Consider the following 23,821-nt stretch of genomic DNA (forward strand, 5'->3'; position numbering starts at 1 on the left):
CATTTATTTATTTAGAATTATTTAAAGAAATACAGGGATACTGCTATAGAACTGTTAGGGCTCTTTCTTTTATACATATCATTTGCATAGTGAAACAAATCATGCATTAATAATCTTCATATGTCACAACTTACAATGTTCTATCATGATTAAGTATGATAGTGAAAGAATACTTATGATTCCCATCAACCTATACCCACACATCTGACTGTAACCTATAGCTGTAAATCCTTAAAATTTGCAGTTACTGATTTCAGTAGTTATTCTTTATAAGGATTTTTTCACTGTACTATTCAAAGGTTACAGATACAAAGCACTGACTGAAACAAAGGGGACAGTTCAGGACCTCTAAAGGAATTGTTTCAGGCTTTTGGCAAGCTCAGGCGAATTGCGTTTATCAAGTTTATATTCAGTTTTTTTATTGAAAGCTGGGATCTAGTGTTCTATGTTGGGGATTGTAGTGGGACATTTAAGCAGATATCTGGGACTATTTTCAAGTTTTGGTATTTAAAGTTAAGTACATAAGTATTACTGTCAGAAACTATTATTATCTGTAGGTACTGTTATGCGATTTTTCCTCTCTCTAGGAAGCAAGTTTTTGGAAACCATAAGAATGTGTAAAGAAAGGGAGCTAGCTTCACTGTAGAAATTCACAAGAAATGGTGGCAAGGTTTATAGATAAAATAAGATTTATTATGTGTAATCATTACTTTTAAAATAGACTTTCTTTTATGTTCCCCTTTTTAGTAGAAACAAATGATCCTATAAAGCCATCTCTTCAGTGTTGTAGGATAACAGCATGTTATGACGCAAAAGTCTAACTGTTTTCATACAGTGGAAAATGTGCATGCTGACTTACTGCCTGCTTTGTGTTTTTTAAAGGCACCTTTTCTGGATTTTAAAATTAATTTCCTGAAAGGCAGGTTCAAATCTGACTTGGAAATAGATAGTACTAGTAAAGTGGGTTTGAGTTGTACCAGAAGGAGCCCACAGATGGATCGTAGGTTAGTGTGCTGCTTTTGTGCTGGTGGCTTTTATTTGTTTTTTAAAAGCACTTTGAACATAAGCTATTATGTTAGTAAAAGTTTTGATCATCAGTTTTGTGCATCCATGTGCTCTTGCCACATTGCTTAATGCCTTCAGCTGTCAGTTTACCTGATTTTTTTTTTTTTTTTTTTCCCCCACACCACCATCAGTATCTACCTCTTCCCCAGACTAGAGTCTAACTTCTGGACAAAAGGAAGTAGGTGTAGTGAGTTGTTCAGAGCTTCACACCTGCTAATTAATACCTGATAGGCTCACATTACAGCCTTTCCCTTACTGAGGGCACTAGTTTGCATCTGTTTCTTTTATTTATCTATTAATTTTAATTAAATACGTGGGAACTTAGTCTCTAGCCTTTGTCTGGTTTGGCAAACAGTCTCAGCAGTAGTTAAAGCAGATTTACAGGCAACCAATAAAAGGTGTGATTATGTGATACTCACTTCCTTAGAAAACCAGATTAACAAAATAAAATTATCCAAGCATTCCTGGAGTGGGAAGCAGTATTTTGCATACAAGCAAGATACTGCTGATTAGCAGCGTTATACCTTTCTGGGAGTTGTTGCCTCCACACGCTGCTGGATTCTGAACTCCAGCTGATACCAGAGCTGATGTGGCCAGAAGAGGATATGAGGAAAAAGGATATTACATGTGGGGAGATGAGGAGGAAAATAAGTTTGGAAATTTTCTTTTATCTAGAAGGGGAACTTTTATATAAAAATAGGAGAGCTAATTGGCATGCATTGAGGAATGTGAAAATAGAAAGGACCAGTATGTCAAGGACTGTTTTGATGACAGAGGTGCAGCACAGCAGAACATTGGCCTTTTTTGAAAATTTACATTTTTATTTGTTATTTTTGCCCTAAAAATTGTTGTTATATGAAACTATTTCAGTTTATCATGTAGCCCTCTAGAATTCTGTATATCAGAATGAGACAGAATGGTCTTTGCAACCGTTGCAAAAAGAGGAGTCACTTTGTTACTGCTTAATGTTCTATTGTTTGTATACTTAAAGGTAATATTATCTACAGATTCATCAGGGGAGCTTATATGTTCTATTGATTTCTGCCAGAATCCTCAGATATATTTATTTATTTATTTAGAGATTTGGCCTGGTGATACCCTCTGGTTACAGGCCACTGGTATATATCCACAGTTTCTGCAATATATTGGAATATCAAAATAAAGTAACAAACATGGGCATCTATTTCTTCACCATATTCTAGACTCATGCTTGATAACTTGTCAACTTAACCTTGTCTGTTCTTGAATATATTAAATACTTTGGTTCCTGTAAAAAGAATAATCCTTTTGCTATTTTTGTTGTTTGTTGGTTTGGTTTTTCTCTCCTTTAGTGGAAGACCAAATATTCCAAGCTGATTTTCAGAAAATCTGATACAATACCTGAAGAGCTCCATCAAATGGTACAAGAAGGCTTTCTGACCTTGCGAAAACACGATTGTTTCTTTCAAGATCTTGTAAGGATCAAAGGAAAAGATTTTGTTACCCCAGTGTCTCGTATATTAATTGGAAACCCAGGATGCACTTACAAGTACTTGAACACAAGATTATTTACAGTTCCTTGGCCTACTGAAGGTTATGATATAAAATATTGCAGTCCTCGAGTACATGATGCTTGTAAAGCATTAATCGGACTTAATGACTACTTGCATATTGAAGCAGTCAAGGCATTACAAGGACAAAATCTGTTTGAGAGCAAAGAAATTAAAGATAGTACTGTAATAGGTAGGGAGCAAAATTTTGCTACTTCTTTTATGGAGAAAGGGTCTGTTTCGAAAGATCAAAGCAGTTGTGTATCAGAGGATGACTACATAAGTCTAAAGAACAGAACATCTTATAACTTGACTTTATTAAATTATATGGATCCACTACAAATGCTGTACTTGAAACAAGAACCTTATTTTGGAATGGGGAACATGGCAGTGAGCTGGCACCATGACGAGAATCTGGTTGAAAGGTCAACGGTTGCTGTGTACAGTTATAGCTGTGAAGGTGAGTGATGGGAGGTATGAGTTGACTAGTGATATAAATATCTTAAATCCTTGAAGCTTTTTTATGTTTCCTTGTGTGTATGTACATAAGCACACCTGCATGTTAATCTAGATTTGTCACGTGCTTCTGAATCCATTGTGGTACTTTTTGTATTTAAGCCCTATCTTTATTTCTACTAAAACCTATACAAAATATACCTGTGTTTACTGCAGCTGGCTTATCAGTTGTTCTCTAAGTAGATTTAAAAATTGGTATGATTAACTTCCTGACTAAGAGCCAGGAAATCAAAATCTGTCAAATACTTATTTCAGGTTAATGCATGTGTGTATTTGCTATCTTGTAAAATGTTTCGTTGTAGTTGAGATCACCATCTTTATTGTGTTATTTATCATATACAGACTTGCTTCTGCTTTATGCTGATTTTACTACTCTTCTTTCTTTGGGAAGATCATTTTAGGTTGGTTTTGTATGAAAGTATTACTATATTTGCTTGGAAGTACATACATTTTGTCTAGGCATGCTGTAGTGCTAATAATGCATGTTTTGCAGAGGACTTGCCAACATTTCTGTAGTTGGGAAGGGTGAAAGTTTTCCATTAAAAGACCTGTAGTCTGACAGGCTTTGCAGGCTCTTAGTTATTTAAAAACCATTTAAATGCAGTATTGGGAGGGGAAAAAGTAGTAGTTGTAGTTTAAGAGTCATTAAATACTTAATTTTTAGTTTAAGTACCTTTCCCATTTTTATCTTTATTTAAGAACAGACCTGAGGATTTTGGTTTATTTTTTTCCTAACAATTTTTGAACAAAGCCTTGGATTTTTTTTAATGCTTTCCAGTTTTGCAAACTTAAGATTAGAATTTAGACACTCGATTTGAATTTGCAAATGCTCTGTTACGTTTCATAATTTGGTCCTTCCAAAAATCCTGTGATGTTTGCTTCAAAACATGGGAGGAATTCATGTTGACTTTGGTAGGTTTTGGCTAAAGACCATGATGTAAAAATAATAGCTTATACTTTCATGTGCATTCTCCTGTTAGTTTTGTTATTAGTTTTGAAACTATGGGTCACTTTGTTACTTAACATTCAGCTTAAATCATCATATTTACATTTTCCTGGACATAAAACATCAACTGGCGTAGCAAACTCAATAGAAGAGATTCCCTAACTAATAGAAGTGTCATTTTGTTCATTAACTTCTTTCTGTCCTATTTGCCAAAGACAGTGATATTTTATGTCCAGTAAATGTATTTTTTTCAGTAGTGCTGTAGATAAATATTTTTTCAGTAACATTTTAAGTTAAAGAAACATAAACATGAACTTGAAGTAATAATGGTGTGTGTGAGGATTTATTGTAATATGCTTAAAAACTTTTTACTTTAACATAAAACTTGCTTGTGGAGGGGAAAAAATGAGTCCCTTTAAGTTCACAGAGCTATAAATTAACAAATAAGAAAGCTGCTATGTTTATTGATAACTCACCGCTTGATTTTGTTTCTTCAGGTTCAGCAAGTTAGGTAAAAATTATGCTGTTTTAACACCGTGGCAAATTCTATGCAACATTTGATTGATGAGGGTAGAAAGAAATATTTGAATATTTAAACCAAAAATTATTTTGATATCTATATGTAATTAATGTTTTTGCCACATACGGGATTTTTTTCATAAATACACTTATACCTGAAAGTTTGTTTGGTTTTTTTCCCTGAAGGATTTCATAATAGATGTGAAAACTTAAAAAAAGCTAGGAGCTTTCCAGTGAATAAATTGATTATTCTATCATTTACATTTACAAAAAAAATTTAAAAAATTACTACATCAAATTTTTTTGTATTTTTGCAATGATTCTGAAAGTTTTTGATTAAATTGAAATTTGATTACATAGTGTGTGGGGGATCTCTTGGCAGGAGGTGGTGATATTAAAACCTCAGTGTAGCTGGAGATAGTGTAAAAGATGCTTTTTTTGGAAGAAAATTATTTATGAAGTCAGATCTAAATCTCAACAAGATTGAATTCCACTTGATAGCTCTTGAGCATGGCTCAAGTTGGTTTCATGAACTTTAGAGGGAGTTTAAGGTGCCTAGCATGGCTCCTGAGCATCATGAAGAAATGTCCTCTAGTATACCTTTGTGTGATAACAGTTCACTCACACCTGTCTGGGTTCAGATTGTGGTTGCCATTGTATATCCCTAAAGGGAAGCTGTGTTTATAGTTGGCCTACTTATTCATAAATTGGAGGAAGTGGAACCTGTTTATAGTTTATGAATATGGCATTGTAATTAAAGTGACAGTAAATACTTGTGTGTGTTGAAGTTTTCTACCCAGCACATCCAAGAGGAGTAATTAGTCTAATTGACTTTAGAGCAATAAATAGATTGTCTTTTTGCTCTTCTGATTTCCTGTTTATAGCTTTCAAACGCTGGTGGTTAGAAACTTATCGGTGCTTATAATATTATTCTTTCCAGTTCCATATCACTTCAATGTGTTGGTGGTTTCTGCAGTTCACAAAGACTGTCAATATTTCCTGTATCTCTTACCAAGCTCTCCATAACTGTGAAGCATGAAGAAGCTCCCCATCTTTATGATGATTGTTGTAGAATGGTATCTTGACGCCTCTTCCCATTTTCTGTAAACACAGTTTCCTTTTATGCCAGTATCTTTTATTAGTACTTACTCCATTAATTCATTTAGTATTGACTTAGCATTGAATTCTCACTGTAGTGTATAAAGACTATCACAGAATCATTATAGAATACATAATAAAAAGAGTAGAGGTGGTCAGAAACTTTTTGATGGAACAATTTTTCCTTAGAAGATGTTGATTAGATGGATTAGTAATTTTCTGGGAGAAAACACTGATTCTGTGGGAAATTCAAACAAAAATTAAGCATGTTGATATTTGTTAAAACTAGCTTGATTCTCTTTTCTGCTAGGTCTTGGGCATTTTTTTGTCAGCTCTCTATTCCTCAAACTCTCACTGGTCTCTGTGGTACTCCAAACACTGAGGATCTGTGGGAGCCCCTTAGCACGGGGAAGCTCGGGCTTCCTGAGCTTCATGGCTAGTACCAAGCTATACTGCTACAAATGCAGAATCCCTGGGTTTTCAGATTTTGAACAGCAAGAGCCCTAGGAGTCAGGCAATCTTACTGTATTATGGCAACTGTTTGTTGGACCATTTAGAGATGCACAACTCAGGTTGTATGGTCTTCTTTTTACTTTAATTTGCATTTTTATATCATTATTTGTTTGGTACCTACTTATTTGATTAAATGGTATTGAAACAGATACTACTGTAATTAAAACAACTTTATTTTCTTGTTCACTTGTTCAGTGTTTGGTGCCATAATGAAAATCTAATGTTTGAAACTTTGATCAGTATTAATTGGAGTAGAAGCAGTTTTTAATATGCCGGAAAAGAAATTTGAGAGCCAACATAAAAATATTGGAACAAGCTGATATTCTAATTAGTATCACTGTTTACTTGTTTCCAGTGTCAAACTGTTTCAAACTGTTTCAAAGCAACTTCAAATGAGGTACATTTCTAACAACCAAGTAAGATGGACATTTTGCTTAATGCTCATCTGAATAGTATTTGCTTTTATTTACATTAAAATAAAATGCATTACATTATACTAAGTTAAAAGTAGGTTATCAAGTGATAAGAATAGGCTCTTAAAAAAATTTGGGAAATCTTTTAATATGTGTACTACGTGAAAGTGCATGAGCGGTAGTCATGGTGCATATGCAGAACTGAATACATTACAGAATGTGTGTTCAATTTTACTCTCACTAACACTATTTGGAATTAATTTACTTTTCAGAATTTACCATGGAGGAGGAATTCCAAATTTTGACCAATTTAGGATTTTTAATAACACATTAGCTTACAAATATCCTGTGACATGAGAGCATTAAGGTAAAAACTTGTTCAGGATTTTAATATAGTAAGCTAATAACCCATTTTTATTTCATGGTCTCTTTATAAAAGTGAATTGCAATCCAAATACTGGTGGAATAAGGGCATTTTCAAAAATTGGATTTTATCCATGAAAATTTCCTAATGAACAGTTTTCCCTCAGGTCTTTCTAAGTTTTGTAGGAAGTTTTATTGCTTAGCAGAGCACTAGTTCGTTCTAAAGATGTTCTTTGAAGTAGAGACTTATTACAGTTACTAACTTAAAGGGGATGGAAAATAATGTAGTCACTGGAAGTGTCCATCTTTCTCTTACCTGGATTTCCCACAAACTATGTTTGAGGTTAGATAAGTAGTTTTCTCTAGATTCTTAACAGTATCTTGTTTGTCTTCTTCCTGTAAGGCCTACTTGCAGTATAAATCTCTTGAAGTACTAAACAACTGGCTCTGTTCACTGACAAGGTAATGTTGAAAGGTGTAACAGTTAGTTGCAGTAATGACTGGTCTTGAAGGAGGTTTTATGCTTGTTTTTGTAAAAAGCTGTTTGTATTTTTTCACACTGTGATGTTAGAAGCAATATCCTGGCACTAAACCAAATAACGGCTATTTCATTTCTACACTAATTGTGAATAAAAATAATTGACATTCACTACAGATGTATGTTTCCTCACTAAATTAAAAAAGCCCAAACCTGAAAGTACAAAAGCAGTTCAGAATTGAAGTCAGTCTAAATTTGTAGTTGACCAATAATCCTCTTTATGTACTGCTTAATGGATAAAAGTCATGGAGTAGATGCTTCTGCAGGATGAGAACAATTATATTAAATATCAATAGTGTAGTAGAAATATTGCTTGTTGAAAGAATACAAATAGTATGTAGAAAAATACGTATTACTTCTTAAGAAATTACTTCCGTTCCTGAAAGTGTTCAAGGCCAGGTTGGATGGGCCTTTGAGCAACCTGGTCTAGTGGAAGGTGTCCCTGCCCATGGCATCAGGATTGGAACTAGATGATCTTTAAGGCCCCTTCCAACCCAAACCATTCTATGATGAAATAAGTATGTGAGTGAAATGGTCATCTCTGCAATTTGTAGGTTCTGGACAGTTGGAATTATGTTCTGAGAGAATCACAAATTTTTAATGATCCAATTACTCCTATAATAGATTTGAATCCCTGTTTTCTAAAAAGAAATCATAATTTGAATTAAAAGTTGTGGGTTGTGTAGTTGTTGTTTGTTTGTTTGGTTTTTTTAACCATGCTCTCACTGATTTGATCAAATAAAGTCTCTCCTTCAAGAATAAAAGGATGACAGAATATTCTTTGTTCTTAGTGCTTTTGTTCTTGATATATTTGGACACAGTATTCCAAATATGAATTGATAAGAACAATGTTGGCAAATCTTCCGATTTTTCTTTTTGTGAATGTCAGTTGCAAGCAAAAGTTAAAATGTTAGTACAGTTTAATTAACCTCTTATGCTATAGCTTTTCGGTAATAAGGTAGAAGAAATAACTCTTGGTAGATACTCATTCTTTCCCACAAGCTGCTGAAAATCAAAGCATGCTCTGCTTTTTTCACTTCTTGCATATAACATGTATAAATTGCTATGGAAGACTGTAATAATGTATATATTTCATTAATCGCTGAACACGTGCCCAAATTCTTTTAAACTCTGGAAAAATCAATCAATCTGTAAAAAAACCTAATTCCTTTTTCTGTTCTATATAACAAAGGTCAGTTAGATTTAATGACAAAGTAGATGTTTACAGTCCTTGTTTTTAGCAATGTGTTGGCAGGGATTCTGTTGTCTAAGAAGTTATGTTTGATTTAAGATTACATTTAGGATGTAGTTTGGCATTACAATTTGACTTGAATAGAGAACATTCAGGTTTCAGAGTGTCAAAAAATTCTCAAACTCTTGAAGATTTTGGGGCCGAATAGCAAAGAAACCTTTCAAGGCTACTTTTACTGTCTGTGCTGTGGAACAATAACCAAACTAGATCCAGGAAAACAAGTTTCATGTTGTTCTGAACCTAACCATGACCCAAAACTGGTAAGATCACGTCTTAGAGCTGGAACATCTCTGAAATTTGAGCTGTCTAATTAGAAGCATAATGTTGTGGCCAATGCTCTGCAACTACATTCTCTCTTTCATGGTTCTACCTTAATTACAGTTTTGATGAGGTATTGTGGTTATGTTGTGGTAAGTTTGTTACCTAGTTGCACCATTCTATTTGGGATGCAAGCATAAAGATTTCTTGCATGCCGAATTCTGTAAATCTTTAATCAATAGATTTCAAATTTGCAGATAGTTTTATTATATTTCTATTAAATACTGCTACATTTGACCGTTTCTGTATGGTCTACTCATAAATACGTGTTCTTAAGGTGCCGTGTATGTGCAAGATCCACATGGTTACTGTCAAATACCTATGGTTTAGATGCATCCAAATGTTATCACTTAAATGGGAACTGTAATTATATCAATGAATATACAGCATTCAGTCATGCTTGAGGTGTGACACAGAGAATTTAATAACAACTTCTTTTTGTGTAAAATTTTGTCAGTGCTACCTAGAGATATACCACAAATGCTAAGGTGGTTTTTTTTGGTTTTTTTTTTCATCACTCTCACTTTCAGAATAGCTTGCATTTAAAAGCTAGTAGCAGCTTGCTTCCATTTGTTACCAAAATAACATGGTAGGAGCAATCAGTTTCAATTGCTGCTGATAATTATAAGGTGCAATAATTGAGAATATAGAGAAAAGGAGACTGTGAGCTCCATTTGAACTCTGTACTTAAGCAATAAAAAATTTATCAAACTGCAAAAAATAAGTCATTTTAACGAGCACATTCCAAAGGTGCTGGATTTATGAGGAGACCCCAGGAAACTTTGATTGAAATTGCTGTCTCTGATTGTAGTTCTATATTTTATTGGTGCCATATTGTGAACAGTGCTGCTGCCAAACTGAATGGGAAAGCAGCATAACAGAGAGTTAACCCAGAAAGGTTACCTCTTTTTATAATATCCATGATGTATTGCATTAAAAATGCCTTGAAAGCCATCCTATTTGCAGTTTTCAGAAAACATTTTTCTTAAATTAAGTTACAATTTATCTGAACAGGGCAGAAAATATGAAAGCCCCTTGAAGACTTTAGTATTGATTTTTCTGAGTATTTGCTAGGTCTTGTTTTCTCATTTGTGTGCTCCTTGATAGAAAGGCCTAGAGCTGCTCCTGAGCCAATGCTTCAGCTGGATGAGAACTGCAGCAGTGAAGGGGGGGAATATGGGAACTGAATTTACAGTAGGAGTTTTAACTAAGAACTTTAGATTGGCTTTTGAAAAGGTTTTGGCGCTCTGCTTCCTGAATTTAGGCAATATTTAATTGACATAGAAAATTAAGACAGTTCATTAAATATTAAAGGCTACCCCCAACTAAACAAACATTGCAGTAACCATGTGAGATGAATGACTTGAATATTTTGAAAGTGTGAGTTCAAGGTCACTTTTAATGTGCATATTATAATAAGAGTTATAAATTTTTATTTTAGTGTTTTTATTCAGGAATTAAATGAAGACAAAAGTTTTAAAAATCATTGCGCGAAAGCACATTTGAAATGGACAGTGAAATGGGCACACACAGTTACTAACTTACAAGCAATAATTAGGCATGCTACATAGTTGATGATTTCTAACCCTTCACTGCCATCCTGTGCCACCTGCTTATTAAAACTTCATCCTCCCTCTGTCAAAATGCTCCGTTACTTTAGCCATAAAACTGTTACACCATAGCTCCCAAATACCCTGTTATAAATGCTGACTGTATCTTTCAATTTATACTGCAGTGAAGTAAGCTTATGAAAATAGTTCTGAGGGATTAAGCTCTAAATACTATTTCTATGCAGTGGATTATTTTTTCCCCAAGCTCAACACATTCATGTTGCTTAATGATAAGAAAAATGTTGTGACAAATGTATTGAAGCTTCATTGGCTCTTGCACATGTTATCTACCATGTTTGACTAATAATTTTGAGAAGAGAGTGACAGATATGATTCCAAGATTTGCTTAACTTTGTTGGTCTAGATCGTGTTTTGTACCCATTATTTCACCTTATTTTGCCTCAGTTTATGATTTGGTGAAATTGCAAGTATGTGAACGAATGAAATTGTTCATAAAATGCTTTGGCAGTTTATGACTTGAAATTCTTTCAGAAGTTATCTATTTTTATCTCAGTGTTGCTGCATTTTTTCCTTTTTTTTCTTCTATGCTTACAGTTTTAGTAATGTAAAAAAAAAAAAAAATTGAGTGAAGGTTAATTAAAATTCCCATTTCACGTACTTGAGAACTTCAGAAAAACTTGAGTCTGTTACAAACTTTGCCTTGATTTGCCTTTACTTTGTAGTTAATGTAAGTTTTCATCTTAGTAAAGTAGGTTACAAAAAATTCTTGATCTCCTATGGCCTTGCTTTTTTTTTTTTTTACCTATTATGTACTTCTGAATTTGGAGATGGTAATTATACCAAATGGAGATTATAGAAATTTTAAGTCTAGTAAGATTGTACCAATGTGGGGTATCATTAAGTCTGTATTGTTAGACCAGATTTTGTATTTTATGGTTCTCACCTTGTCTGTCCTGTTTGTGGTGTTTTTCCCTCTCTCTTTAAAGGTTCAGCTGTGGAAGAAAGTAATGAACAAAAACTGAAGGGAAGAGACCCAGCCGTTTGGCATGTAGGCTTGAAGGTAGCATGGGACATAGAGACACCTGGATTAGCAATACCACTTCACCAAGGAGACTTCTACTTGATGCTTGGTAATTTTGAAGGGCTAAGAAGGTGAACTTTCTGTTGAAAACAGAGAAAATGAAACTTATTTTAATATCAATTATCATACCTTCCTTTCATTTACAACTTTCCCTATTTAGAATGACATGAGATCTGGCTAGAGTGTATAATAAATACTGCCCACTTCCAGTGTATTTTGGTGAACTTTTTTTTCCTAATGTTTCTTTCACTTCACAGCTAAGAAAGGAAATAAACTTTTTGAGCCTTTTCTGTCCGTTGCGCAGTCAGAATTGCTAGCCCAAGTCAGGCTTCAGGCCATAAGCAAAACTTCCCCAAATCTTGTGAGAAGTTGAGCTGTATCTGTCCCATCCTTGTATTTGTAGATGCTGATTCCTTTTTCTATTCTTAATGCAGTTTTACTGAGTAACTGTAAGCATCTGCGTCTGTTACGTTCAGTAAAAAAATTCCTGTTCTTGAATTTGGCTTATGGAGTGGCTACATATTATGTAAGCTGTGACCGTAGCAGTCTGAAAGTTTTTTTGGTACTGTGGCTATTGAAGTTTCAACCGTTATGCCAATCCGTGGATGTTTTATTGGTCACCAATTTTAGACATGACACTTCATCTGCTACGCTTTTCCGTGTGTGTATTCAAACATACTATTTTCTAGTAGTAGGATTATACTAAGGTCATAATGAACAGATCTGTCATACTCCAAGAGCTAGTCTATATATCTCAAGTGTAGAGGATTAAAAAAAGAAAATTAAATTGAGTTCATTTACTTGAGCAGGTGAGGTCACACACTAAGGTTTTTTCCATTGAAAGAAATGAAGCAAGAACTGTGGCTAAGGTTTGTTGACACAAAACTTGTTGCTTTCTCTTTTGGCTTGTGTTTCTCGTGATTATCATTTTTGTTTAAACAAATTTCATTAAATCACACCACTCAAAACATGAACAATGCTTCTGACAACATCACGTTGGCCTGTTTAGTGACTTGGCTTGACAGATATCATCTTCAAAGAGCAAGAGCACTTGCAGCGTTCCCTGTTTATGTGTTTGTGACTTGGAAGGTAGACTCCATGGAACGTCCCTAGAATGACCTGTCTGTTGCACTGCCAACTTCTTGGGCTGAACAGTCTTTTTGCTTTTCCCTTTCACATTTATCTTCCAACAAATATGAAAACAGTTTACTTACTACAAGCAATACATTTGTGGGCAATCTTAAAAAACATATACCATTCCTTGTTCTTAGTTACCTCATCAAATTCTGTGCACTGTCGTCAGTGAAGTATCTTGAGTAAGAGAACTGGACTCTCTGTGCTCTTAAGTATGTTCAGACATGAACAATCAAGTGTTAAGATGTGACATCTTTTGGCACAGTGGTGTGGATGTGCCTCCCTTTTCTGCATTTGTGAGGATAAAGTATAGCAGCCTGGAGGGAAACAGAGACATTTCTTATATGAAAGTGAAGTTTAAGTGGCAGCTAAACATTCCTAGAAAGGGAATTATTAATCAATTTTTGTGCAATAGCAGTTTGGGCATCAAGTAAACTTCTTACCTAATCCTTCCTGACTGGAAAGTTTGTGCATACGCAGCTTTGCTGGGCAACAGATGCAGAAGGCAATTAATAAAAAAAGGGGTCTAACTTCAGTATTTTTATTGCAAAATACTGTAGATTGTAGTTGACTGAGTTACCAGATCATAAGGATATCTTTTATTCCCCAATGGAATTTATATACAGTAACTAAAGTATTATCAGGGATGCTATATGAAGGGTGGGTCAGAAAGTTAGTTTATTTAACACATAACATGATGATCATGTTTAGATGGAAACAAAGGATATATTAAACATTCTTCTGAAGATGATGTGTAAATCACTTTCTTATTAATGTTTTGTAGAGAGCTACAGATTTGAGCTCTGTCGGCCAGGTGTTTGATAATCTCTTCTGCATTTCCATAACCTGTATTTTTTTTCCTCAATTACTTTAAATAAAGTTGTTACTTTATACAGTTGGAGAGAGTATTCTCAAACTGGCCCTTTTGTTAAGTTTCTATGTACAGCAGAACTGCCTTTATCATTTTCCCTTAAAGTGAAAGACAATATAAGTGGACATATATGGTTTTAGTGTATTTTTTACTGTAAAGATTTTTTTGAACTGACTTTTGAGAGGCATCTTGAGGATGCCATCTAAAAGATAAAATATGAAAACTCTGTATAAAAAGTAACTTGACAATAAATACAATTTTAGATTCATTTATCTTGTGCATTTGTACGTCATACATTCCAGAAGCTCATTTTAGTAAGCAGAGTCTTCTTGCTGGCATCATTTTAAAAGCAGTGGCAGCAGTGTGTAAGGCATCTAGAAAATATGTTAAGAGTACTGCAGCTAGTAGTAGCTGTTGGTGTACAGGGACTGATTAGTAGGACTCTGTACTTTTTCTGACTCATCTGACTAGCAAAAAACTTAGCAATTCTGTAGGTCTGTTCTTCCAATTGTTGAAATGGTGCAGTGCTTACTGCTTTATACAAATGTTGTAAAACACTGAATTGTCAAATTCAGTATGTTGCTTATAATTAAAAAGTCAGGTCCTATCAATTCCTGTACCTGTAATACCCCAACTATTTCCTAATATTGTACACACAAATCTTACATAAGAAAATGTGGTAACTTGATATTTCTAATAGTAACGTGCAATTACAGTAACTTGTAAATCCTGACCAATGGGTATATCAAAGTAACAAAAAGATTGGGGGTGGGTTTTAGTATTTCTAGTAGACATTTAGTAGTGTTTATGTTTGTCTCTTCATTGGCTCTATAAAATGTCTTTTCTTATTCTGGGTAGAATTTTAGTAAAACGCAGTCTTAAAATGTAAATTTAAACCTGCATTCTCAGCAGTCCTCTTCAGATGAAATGATAAGCCATAATTTAAATGTATGTTAGTACTAAACATGAGATGATCAAATCCATTCTTCAAGTAAGCTATTACAATAGTATAAATGTATTTTGTTTAAACAAAACCAAACAAAATCCAAAATTGCTTTCAGTAAGACAGGTTTTTTGTGGGTTTGGTTTTTTTTTTTAAGGCTTACTTTTCCTAATATGAAGAAAAAAAGATCTGGTGAATGACTGCAAATCTGCTGCCTAAAAACTCAAATCTGAACTTTATGTCACTCATGAAACGGAAACACTTTAGCTCAATTTAGAATAATATATTGGTCTGCAGAGGAAGTGCATACTGAACCCTGCTGTCTCAAGTACACAGTCAAGGGGTGTCTAATATGAAACGTGTTGGGTGCATGCAATAAATCCAAAACGCGTGGAGGTAAGCAAAGGGCCCCATCTGCTCTGTCCTAGAGCATGCTTAACTAGGGTTGTCATGGTCTTACTATTAAATTGGAATCTTTCCCCTAATCTTTGAGTTAGACATGACCAGATTTGCAAGCAGATTTACAATTTTCACTGATTTTCCTACCATGACTTCAAAACATACTTAACAAAAATACATTCTGGACTTTTTCAAAGGGAGATTTACTTTTCTGCAGCTGTTTCCCATAGATCAAGCTCTTGCTTGAAGGTTAGGGTTTTAAAACAGCATGAAGATGAACTTGGAATCTTATACCACTCCCCACTGCCAGCAAATTATAGTTCAAGAAGCATCAAAAAATTATTTTCATAACCAGCCGGAAGTAGGGTGCACACATTGCAGAGGTTGGCTTGTGGTTAATGATGAGTATTTAATGGAAACATTTCCACATGTATGTAGTGGCTCATTATACTATTTCTAGATATTTAATCTGCTTCTATTTCCACAAACTAACTTGAACCCTCTTTGCTCCCTAGCATCTTGAATGCGTTGGAGTTTTTTAACCCCTCCCCCACCTTTTTTTTCTTCAGTCCACGTTTAATCCAAATGCTGTATTCCTTGATTATTAAGACTTCGAACCCCAGAAACATATTTGTCATTACCAAACTTTGGTCATGAAATTTGGCAAATCCTGGACATCCTTTTTTTTTTTTTTTTTTTTAGTTCAGCCTTTTTATTAATTCTGTGTTTTGTTTGTGCACACTTCACTTGTTTTAAAACTAAAAATATTTATTAATTAGGGACAGATCATCCCTCTAGCTTTCAGTTATGAAAATAGTATTCCATTGCCCCATAATTTCTTGGGGAAGGAGACATACCTTCCTGGTGTTTTTTGTTGACATACCTACAATAAAATCAGTTTGGTTAGGTTTTTTCCTGTTGAAGCATTGTGTGCGGTTGGATTCAAGTAGAATTGGAAATGGTGGAAAAACATTTTTGTGCTTTTGAAAAAGGCACTGTAATATGGTTAAAAAGAAAATTCTTTATTTGTTTAAGGTAGTTAAGAAAACTAATAGCACAATTCCATTTCACTTTTTTTTTTAGATATTTGTGGTGTTTAGAATATCAAAGCTTTTGCCAGTGCTTTAAAACCCACTGTACCTTTTATCTGCTTCATGAAATAGATGACAAAAAGACAGCTGTCAAAAAAGTTCAGGAAGAACACTTGAAAGAAGATAGAAATAATGATATAAATCCCTGTTGCTAATTCTGTGAGCATTTTCCATTGTGGTTTGTGTTTTCCTGGGAAGTTCTTTACCTAGAAGTAATAAGTTTTGGGCCTTTAGTCCCTACTCCTTTCAGTAAGGCTTGGCTAAGAATTAATTTTCTTTCTTTCTACCTTGTATTTGTTGTTGTCTTAATAGTCTGTAGTGACATGGGTATGCAGTCATTGTTTCTCTCTGAGGGCTTTGGCTCCTCACCTCACTGGTGCTCTGATAATTAGTTAAGTAGTAGAATTAGTTAAGTATATGTATGTTAGTTAAGTGTATATACATACACATATCCATTAGTCCCTTCTTCTAACAAAGGCTAGGCAAACACAGGGCTTTCAGTGTTTCTGCTGTTAGTGCCCAGGTAATTCAGCTGTCTAGAAGAAAGCATACAGTGAGGTGGGGACAGAGCAGGGACAGGGACTGAGAAGAACAGGATCAGAGAGAAAAGAGAGGAACTGGCAGTAGTTTCAAGCAGTGGAGAGGACTGTGCTGAGATTCTGTGCTGGGAGGGATGTATCTGAGAAAAGAACAGGATGGCAGAAGTCTGTGCAGGGGAGGGACAGAAAGATCTATGACATCAACTTGCTCCCACCATTTAAAATAGAATATGCAGCATCCAAATTCCAAAATGTATCTGCTGTCTGTAAATAGCAGGAAAATCACTGAGAAGCTTGTCTGATAAGGGGGTCCACATGGAGAATAATAGTCTGCATCTGATAGTAGACGGGTGGTCAGGTGTTAAAACAATAGCATTAGTTTTAAGAGCTGTAAGCCTGCTTCTCTCACAGAATTTCCATGCAAACATTGGCAAGTCCCTTAACCTCTCCTTACCCTTAGGTTTTTCTGTGTCAGTTATCAACTTTACAGAGGCCTTGCATGGATACATGTATTAAAGCACCCAAGTACCTTGGATAGTTTCGTGGTGTTTGGATTATAGTTTTTGGCGGTGGTTTTGGGGTTTTTTTGGTTGTTTTTTTTTTTTTCTTTTTCCTGCAGGTGTGAGGAATAGGGATTAGTATTAAACAAAAACTCCGTTTTGTAACTATGTTTTGCACAAGGTGTGTTATCTGAAGTTTCTGTAGCTGGAAATTCTGTGTCAAATAATTGTATGCATTTGCAACTAATCGGATCATCTGCTAAACTTCCTTATGACTTCTTAGTACTTCGTCTGTAAAGTAAAAATCTGACCTCCAAATTATTTAAACAGACTTCAGGTTGATAATTTTGTTTTCCGAGGTGGCTTTGGCCACCTGTACACAATCGTACATGTGATTAATTTCATTTAATAAATCTTGCCTCAGCTATAGCAGTCCTACAATGGGATCTGGCCATAAGGTGGCAGATGATTCATTGGGAAGTGGCAGGCAGAAAGTGGTAGAAATAGAAGAATAAACCAATCCATTTAAAAGAAATACAGATTTTGCCATATACCTTTATGCAGGAAATAGTGTCCTTGTTTCTTAGGTGGTCCACCTCAGACAGAAAAACAAAGTTATTTTTTCCAGCATTCAAACACCAAGTGTCTGTTACAAACCAAGTTGTGTTCCTTTGAACACAGACAAGCCCTTTACAATATTGTCAGTAGTTTGGGGAAGCTGATTTAGGCATTATACTGCCTGAAGTGCAAGTAATCATCCACACTTGCACAGTGACTGGTGGCACAACGGTATCCTGTTAATACAGGTAAATACGTATAGCTTTAATGCGTGTGATTAGGCTTTGATTGAGAAAATTCTCTTTGGTCAGGATAGCACTCTAGTATGTATTGAACTTCATTGTTTTTTCTTGATTGTTTTCTAGAATTACTGTTTTAAATTTGGGTAATTTGTGGTGTTTTAAAATTTATAAACAAGTGAAAAGCCTGATCAAACTTCAAGAAAATAGTCTGTGCAAGTGACAGCATTTTTCACAGACATGGGAAAGCTTTGGGAGAGGAACAGTCACGTAAGCAGAAAATTGTAGTCCAATTCTCAAAAACTTCTTTCTTACCTAGCAGTTAGTTAATTGACATAGGCATCTTGTAAGCATCTATATGGAAGGCAGGACTATTTTAAGAAGAGATTGTGTGGCCGTTCTTGAAACTGTACTAAATACATTGCTAAGTTGGTGTTAAAGGTGATTTACAATAAAAAGCCACTTCTCATATGCGTTATACAGTTCACATATGTTTTGTGGCATTTTGTTTTTGTAATAAATACTGAATTGAGATGTCCCTGCCATAGTTGTCCTGAATTTGTGGCAAGATAAGGGCCCACTGTTTTGTGGCAGAAGAGACGCCATGTTGGCTCTTACCTCACCACAGATTCAGAACTGTCTGACAAATAACTTGTCTGCATGCAGTTTTCCAAAGCAGGACTGATACATATGTTCCTACTTTTATATGCATGTATTTTATGTGATGCTTAATACTGGAGAAGCTGTGTTTTGTTTTTCCAAACCTCACCGATCAGTGTTCAGTCATGTAAAACTGATGTTAACTCCATATGTATTATATTTTACCTAAAACCATGAGAGGACTATGGTAGTTTTGACATGGGTGTCCAAGGAAGGTAACAGTTTTGGTTTGACTCTAAAACCAAAACAGTAATCTGGACGTAGTGTTCTGTATCTGAATAAAACCTTTTGCTGCCAAATGGACAATGGCCAATTTGACAAAGAATGCTTTTTCTTTTCAATTAATATATTTTTAGAAGAAAAAGAAAAGCAAATCTCTACTGTAATCTTTTAAGATCTAGAATGTATTTTTCAAATTTCCGTTGAGACCTGCGATCCATGAAGCTTCAACTATTTTTGTACGATTACAGTTTTAGATGAATTATAAACTCTTAAATTAAAATTACAGGCATCTTTCTAAGAGTCATAAAGGATTAGAGACAGCAATTTCAAGGGCGAGCTCTACAATGAAAGATTTGCCAAGGGTTTGAATAAAGGTGCAAATCAAAATGTAGTACTTTTAATGCTGTTTGCTACATAAAACAGACCACAATGAACGGGCACTGAATGGGGTGGTGGAAGTGTTTAGGTTTGTTTTCTGGTGCAATTCTTCTTGAAAGTGATTGTGATACTTAAATATTGCAATGTCCAGAGGTAATACTGTTCTGTGGTCCTTGCAAGACTTGGCTGTATGCAATTTAACCCTCATATGTTTATGTAGGAAATCACTTTTTCCTATGTTCTTTTTTTTTGTTTTGGAGTGTTTTTTCAAGCTTTTCAACTTCACCTACCTGCAGACCTTGTCCAAATAGAAAATAAGCCTCTCATCTAAACTTTCTCAGTGGGAATTCAATCCTGTTTCATAACACTTGTCTGCCTGTTCCTTATATAAATTGTTTTTCTGGTTTTTATTTTTTTTTTCAAGTTTATGATGCTATCTGCTGTCTTGGGTATGAACTTTAGTAGTTGCTTATAAAATTCATAAAAAGAAGACACTGTTCTTACAACTAGGATAAATTCAGTCATTTTTCTGAATTCTTATTCATTAGACTTTCTCAGTTTTAAAGTTGCAGACTTGTTGCAAGGTAAAGTAAAAGTTTTAGAGCATATATTTTTTCAGTAGTAAAGAGAATACCATTAAACCTCACACACTGTGTTCTTTTCAATCTGATAGTCTGTTATTATGGTCAGAAGAGCATTTTCAAAAATTAGTAGGAATTTGGGACATCAGGTTTCAGGTATGCAAATATTGATCTCTTAAAGACAAATTATATTTATGTGATGGAAAGATGAAGCTTGATAATTTCTCATCATGCTGTATTGAGATGACTGAAGCTAAATTCCCTGAAAGAATAGGTATTGTTGAAAATACAGACTCCAAGGTAACTAACTTGTAGGTCTCTATTCCTGTCTTCTAATTTTGTCTATGATGGTTTTTTGCTTGGTGACACGTCAGGTCACCTAATTTTGTATGGTTTTTTTAGTATCTTTCTGCTAACTTACAAAACTATAACCCAGGAGTGATTTTACAGATTTTCCTGAATGTCTTATTAAGGTTGAGAGGGCAACATAATTTTAACACCGAAACTGTTTGAATTGAAAGCACTTCATGAATGGTTTTCAGCGTAACAGTGATTTAGTCTGAACTTTTCCAGAAGAATATGTTTCCTCTAAAAAGTTCTAGTTTGTCAGGATTCAAGCATTCTTCAGTTATGATAACTTTGAAACTCTGATGGCAACCAAGTAGGTTCCATCTACAGGGTTTGTGGTGGGGTCGTTGTTTGACAGTTTGTGAACTCGTCCATGATAGCCCTCTGGCAGGCTACAAGAAAGTCACAAAGGAAATACTTTGGAGACAGGTCTTTGAGCAGATTGTGCTTTCTAGGTTCCCAGTTTCTTGGCTCTGAGGTGAAGGGAAAACTTCAGATAAGTTTCAGATAAAAAGATGAAATAATATGTCTTTGTCTTTCTTCTTTCTTTGTTTCTTTTTTCAAGAAATGTCAGTACAGTATTGTTTAGTGATTTTTAAGAAGAGAGTAGTCTGTTGTTTATAGTGATCCTTGACTTTGAAAGAATTAATTTGTTTACTTGAACTTTTCCCATAAGAGGTGGGAAAATGCCACTTCTAAACTGTATAAACTGGGAGAAAACTAATATGAATAGGGGTCTTGGTAACACTAGGACAGTGAATAGTTATCATGCTCTACTAAACATTAGAGCTCTATGAAGATAGTACTATCTGACTGAATTCTCTTTTTTCTTTAAATGCTTAGTGTCGTGTCTTTAATTCATGTTCAGCCAGAATAAGTTTTAAGTAGTATAATTTTTCCCTGTACTTAAGGTTTTCTAATCTGTCCCTAGATGATCTCAATATGACACATCAGCACTGTGTCCTGGCTGGTTTTTCACCTCGATTCAGCTCAACTCACAGAGTGGCAGATGTAAGTATCAAAAATGGTTTGCTATTTGGTCATTCTTAAAACTAATATTTTGATACCCTGTATGTAGCATCATGTTGTCTTATCCAGAACTGTGGGTCACAGTTATGCTTATGACTCAAACTTGAACAACTGCTATTTGTTTATTTTTTGATTGAGGTACACTTGTTTCTGTATTGGTAGTTTGCCCAAACTCACAGTTAGGCATATGAGATATGAATTAAGAATGTGCTACACCACACCTCATGGATTACTGATGAAATGTAGAAACAACTGTATTTTTACCTGAAATGTTTTAAAACTTCTTTGCTGTGTTCATATCCCGGTCCTAGTTGAAAGGCAATATTCATGATAAGATAGAAATACTCAAAACACGTCAGCAGTGTCCACTGGCAAAAATGGCCTTTAGGCGTTCAGAACAACTAAGAGCAGTCATGAGTATGCTTTAAATTGGATCCTTCTGTGCATCTGAGGATTGAAGAAGCAGAAAAATGATACAGTCTGTTGTCTAAGAGTCATTCTGAGGTAACAAGGCTTCAGCCTGGTATTCTCAAGTGCTAAGACACTTTTTTTTTTAACTAGACCTCTCCTCCCTATTCCTTTACATAGTGTGTCGTGGTTTAACCCCAGCCAGCAACTAAACACCACGCAGCCGCTCACTCACTCCCCCCCACCCAGTGGGATGGGGGAGAAAATCGGGAAAAGAAGCAAAACCCGTGGGTTGAGATGAGAACGGTTTAATAGAACAGAAAAGAAGAAACTAATAATGATAACACTAATAAAATGACAACAGCAGTAATGAAAGGATTGCAATGTACAAATGATGCGCAGTGCAATTGCTCACCACCCACCGACCGACACCCAGCCAGTCCCCGAGCGGCGAATCCCTGCCCCCACTTCCCCGTTCCTATACTGGATGGGACGTCACATGGTATGGAATACACCGTTGGCCAGTTTGGGTCAGGTGCCCTGGCTGTGTCCTGTGCCAACTTCTTGTGCCCCTCCAGCTTTCTCACTGGCTGGGCATGAGAAGCTGAAAAATCCTTGACATTAGTCTAAACACTACTGAGCAACAACTGAAAACATCAGTGTTATCAACATTCTTCGCTCTGAACTCAAAACATAGCACTGTACCAGCTACTAGGAAGACAGTTAACTCTATCCCAGCTGAAACCAGGACATGGTGTTATCAGTAGTTTTGTTTATGTAGTATTCTAATGGAAAAGCATATAAAAAAATAAGACTGTATTGTAAAAAGATATTTTAAAAAATTGCAATTACCACTTCCTTCTTTCAGCAAGGCAATATATACCACTATTGAAGCAAGAGAGATAAATGTATCCATATACTTCTTTTTTTTCCCTATTACTCTTCCTAATTTGTGCAGGAGTGGAAATAAAGCAATAGCACTGACCACGGACATATACATACATATAAATTGTAATATTAAAAATGTGCCTTTATTTCCCAAACAAATATACACTCTGCTTGCTTGAACTGGGCTTTGACATAAAGCTTTGACATAAAGTTCAAGTACACTGTACCTTTTAACACAAATTATTCTGTATTTTTCATCTCTCATTTTAAGAGTGCTTTGGCCTACTGCTCCTGTCTCTATGTTACTTTTGCAGGAAAATGCACACTTATTTTCACAGTATGAAAAGCTTCTCTATTAAGTGATTATGTTTTGTTTTTGTGAACTGTTGTGACTTTAAGTTGTACAGTATGGAGATTTTTTTTACAAAGAATATGAGACCAGAGGGTCCTTATTCAAGATTATTCCTGGAAATCTAACTGAAGGTACAGATATTTAATTGAAAATAATTAAAAGATGTAGATGTCTTCTTTCTTTTGTTTCAAAAGGATTTTTACAGATTTCCTTCTAATTTTGAAGGAAATTTAATGAAAACAAAACAAAATGAGCAGAAGTGCAAAATTGTTTTCTTCATATTCTCTATACCTTGTAAGCAAACAGCTCTCTGACTGGATATGGAACTCCATTTTAGTGTTACTATGAGCCCATATAACTGGGCAAATACAACTAACTGATTCTGAAATACCGTCAAAAACTGGCCGGGAAGCAATGGAAGGTATACTCATGTTTTTGTGTGCCATATTTGTAAAGTAAATTTAGAAGGAATTCTTTTCTTTGTCCTTTCAATCTATGCTGTACTGGTTGGCTAGATGTTTGATGGATTAGACTTCTGCATAATTTATGTCAATAATTATACAGACAACCCAGCAGGCATTACGCTTTTTTTTAAAAGATCATGACATAAAGTTACAGAAATACATCCCTTCTTCTCCTTTACTTCGATTATTTCAGAAGCAAATACTTCAGTATATTTCAGGAATACATATGTTCTGAAGTGGCTATATATACATTTTTTATTGTATCTTTATAGTGTTCAAGAGGAACACTGGAATACATATTTGGACAATGTGAACTGGCACTCCAGAATTTACAGACTGATTCTGAATCAATGGCTTTATCTTTGAAATCACTGGAAACTGCAGTTGTAAAGCAAGTAGAAGAAATACATAATGAGGTGAGATGATCTGCACTGAAAATACTTCAGCCAGGTTCTGAGAGGTGCAGTCTGCTCATGGAGTTAATGGCAATTAAGT

At 35.0% G+C, this 23,821-nt stretch overlaps 1 protein-coding gene across 4 annotated transcripts in view; it reads left to right on the forward strand.

Moving 5' to 3' along the window:
• FTO (FTO alpha-ketoglutarate dependent dioxygenase) overlaps positions 1 to 23,821 on the forward strand; it is a 261,683-nt gene that overhangs the window by 51,992 nt on the left and 185,870 nt on the right. For all 4 annotated transcript variants that reach the window (XR_008236694.1, XM_052797305.1, XM_052797307.1 and 1 more), the window contains exons 3-6: positions 2,397 to 3,054; positions 11,628 to 11,771; positions 21,117 to 21,196; positions 23,599 to 23,742. Coding sequence is in view for 3 of the 4 variants with exons in the window: in XM_052797305.1 (XP_052653265.1) it covers positions 2,397 to 3,054; positions 11,628 to 11,771; positions 21,117 to 21,196; positions 23,599 to 23,742 (1,026 nt within the window). In the remaining variant the exon portion in view is untranslated. The remainder of the gene's footprint in view (positions 1 to 2,396; positions 3,055 to 11,627; positions 11,772 to 21,116; positions 21,197 to 23,598; positions 23,743 to 23,821) is intronic.

Source organism: Harpia harpyja, chromosome 9 (assembly GCF_026419915.1).
Source record: "Harpia harpyja isolate bHarHar1 chromosome 9, bHarHar1 primary haplotype, whole genome shotgun sequence".
Lineage (NCBI taxonomy): Eukaryota > Metazoa > Chordata > Aves > Accipitriformes > Accipitridae > Harpia > Harpia harpyja.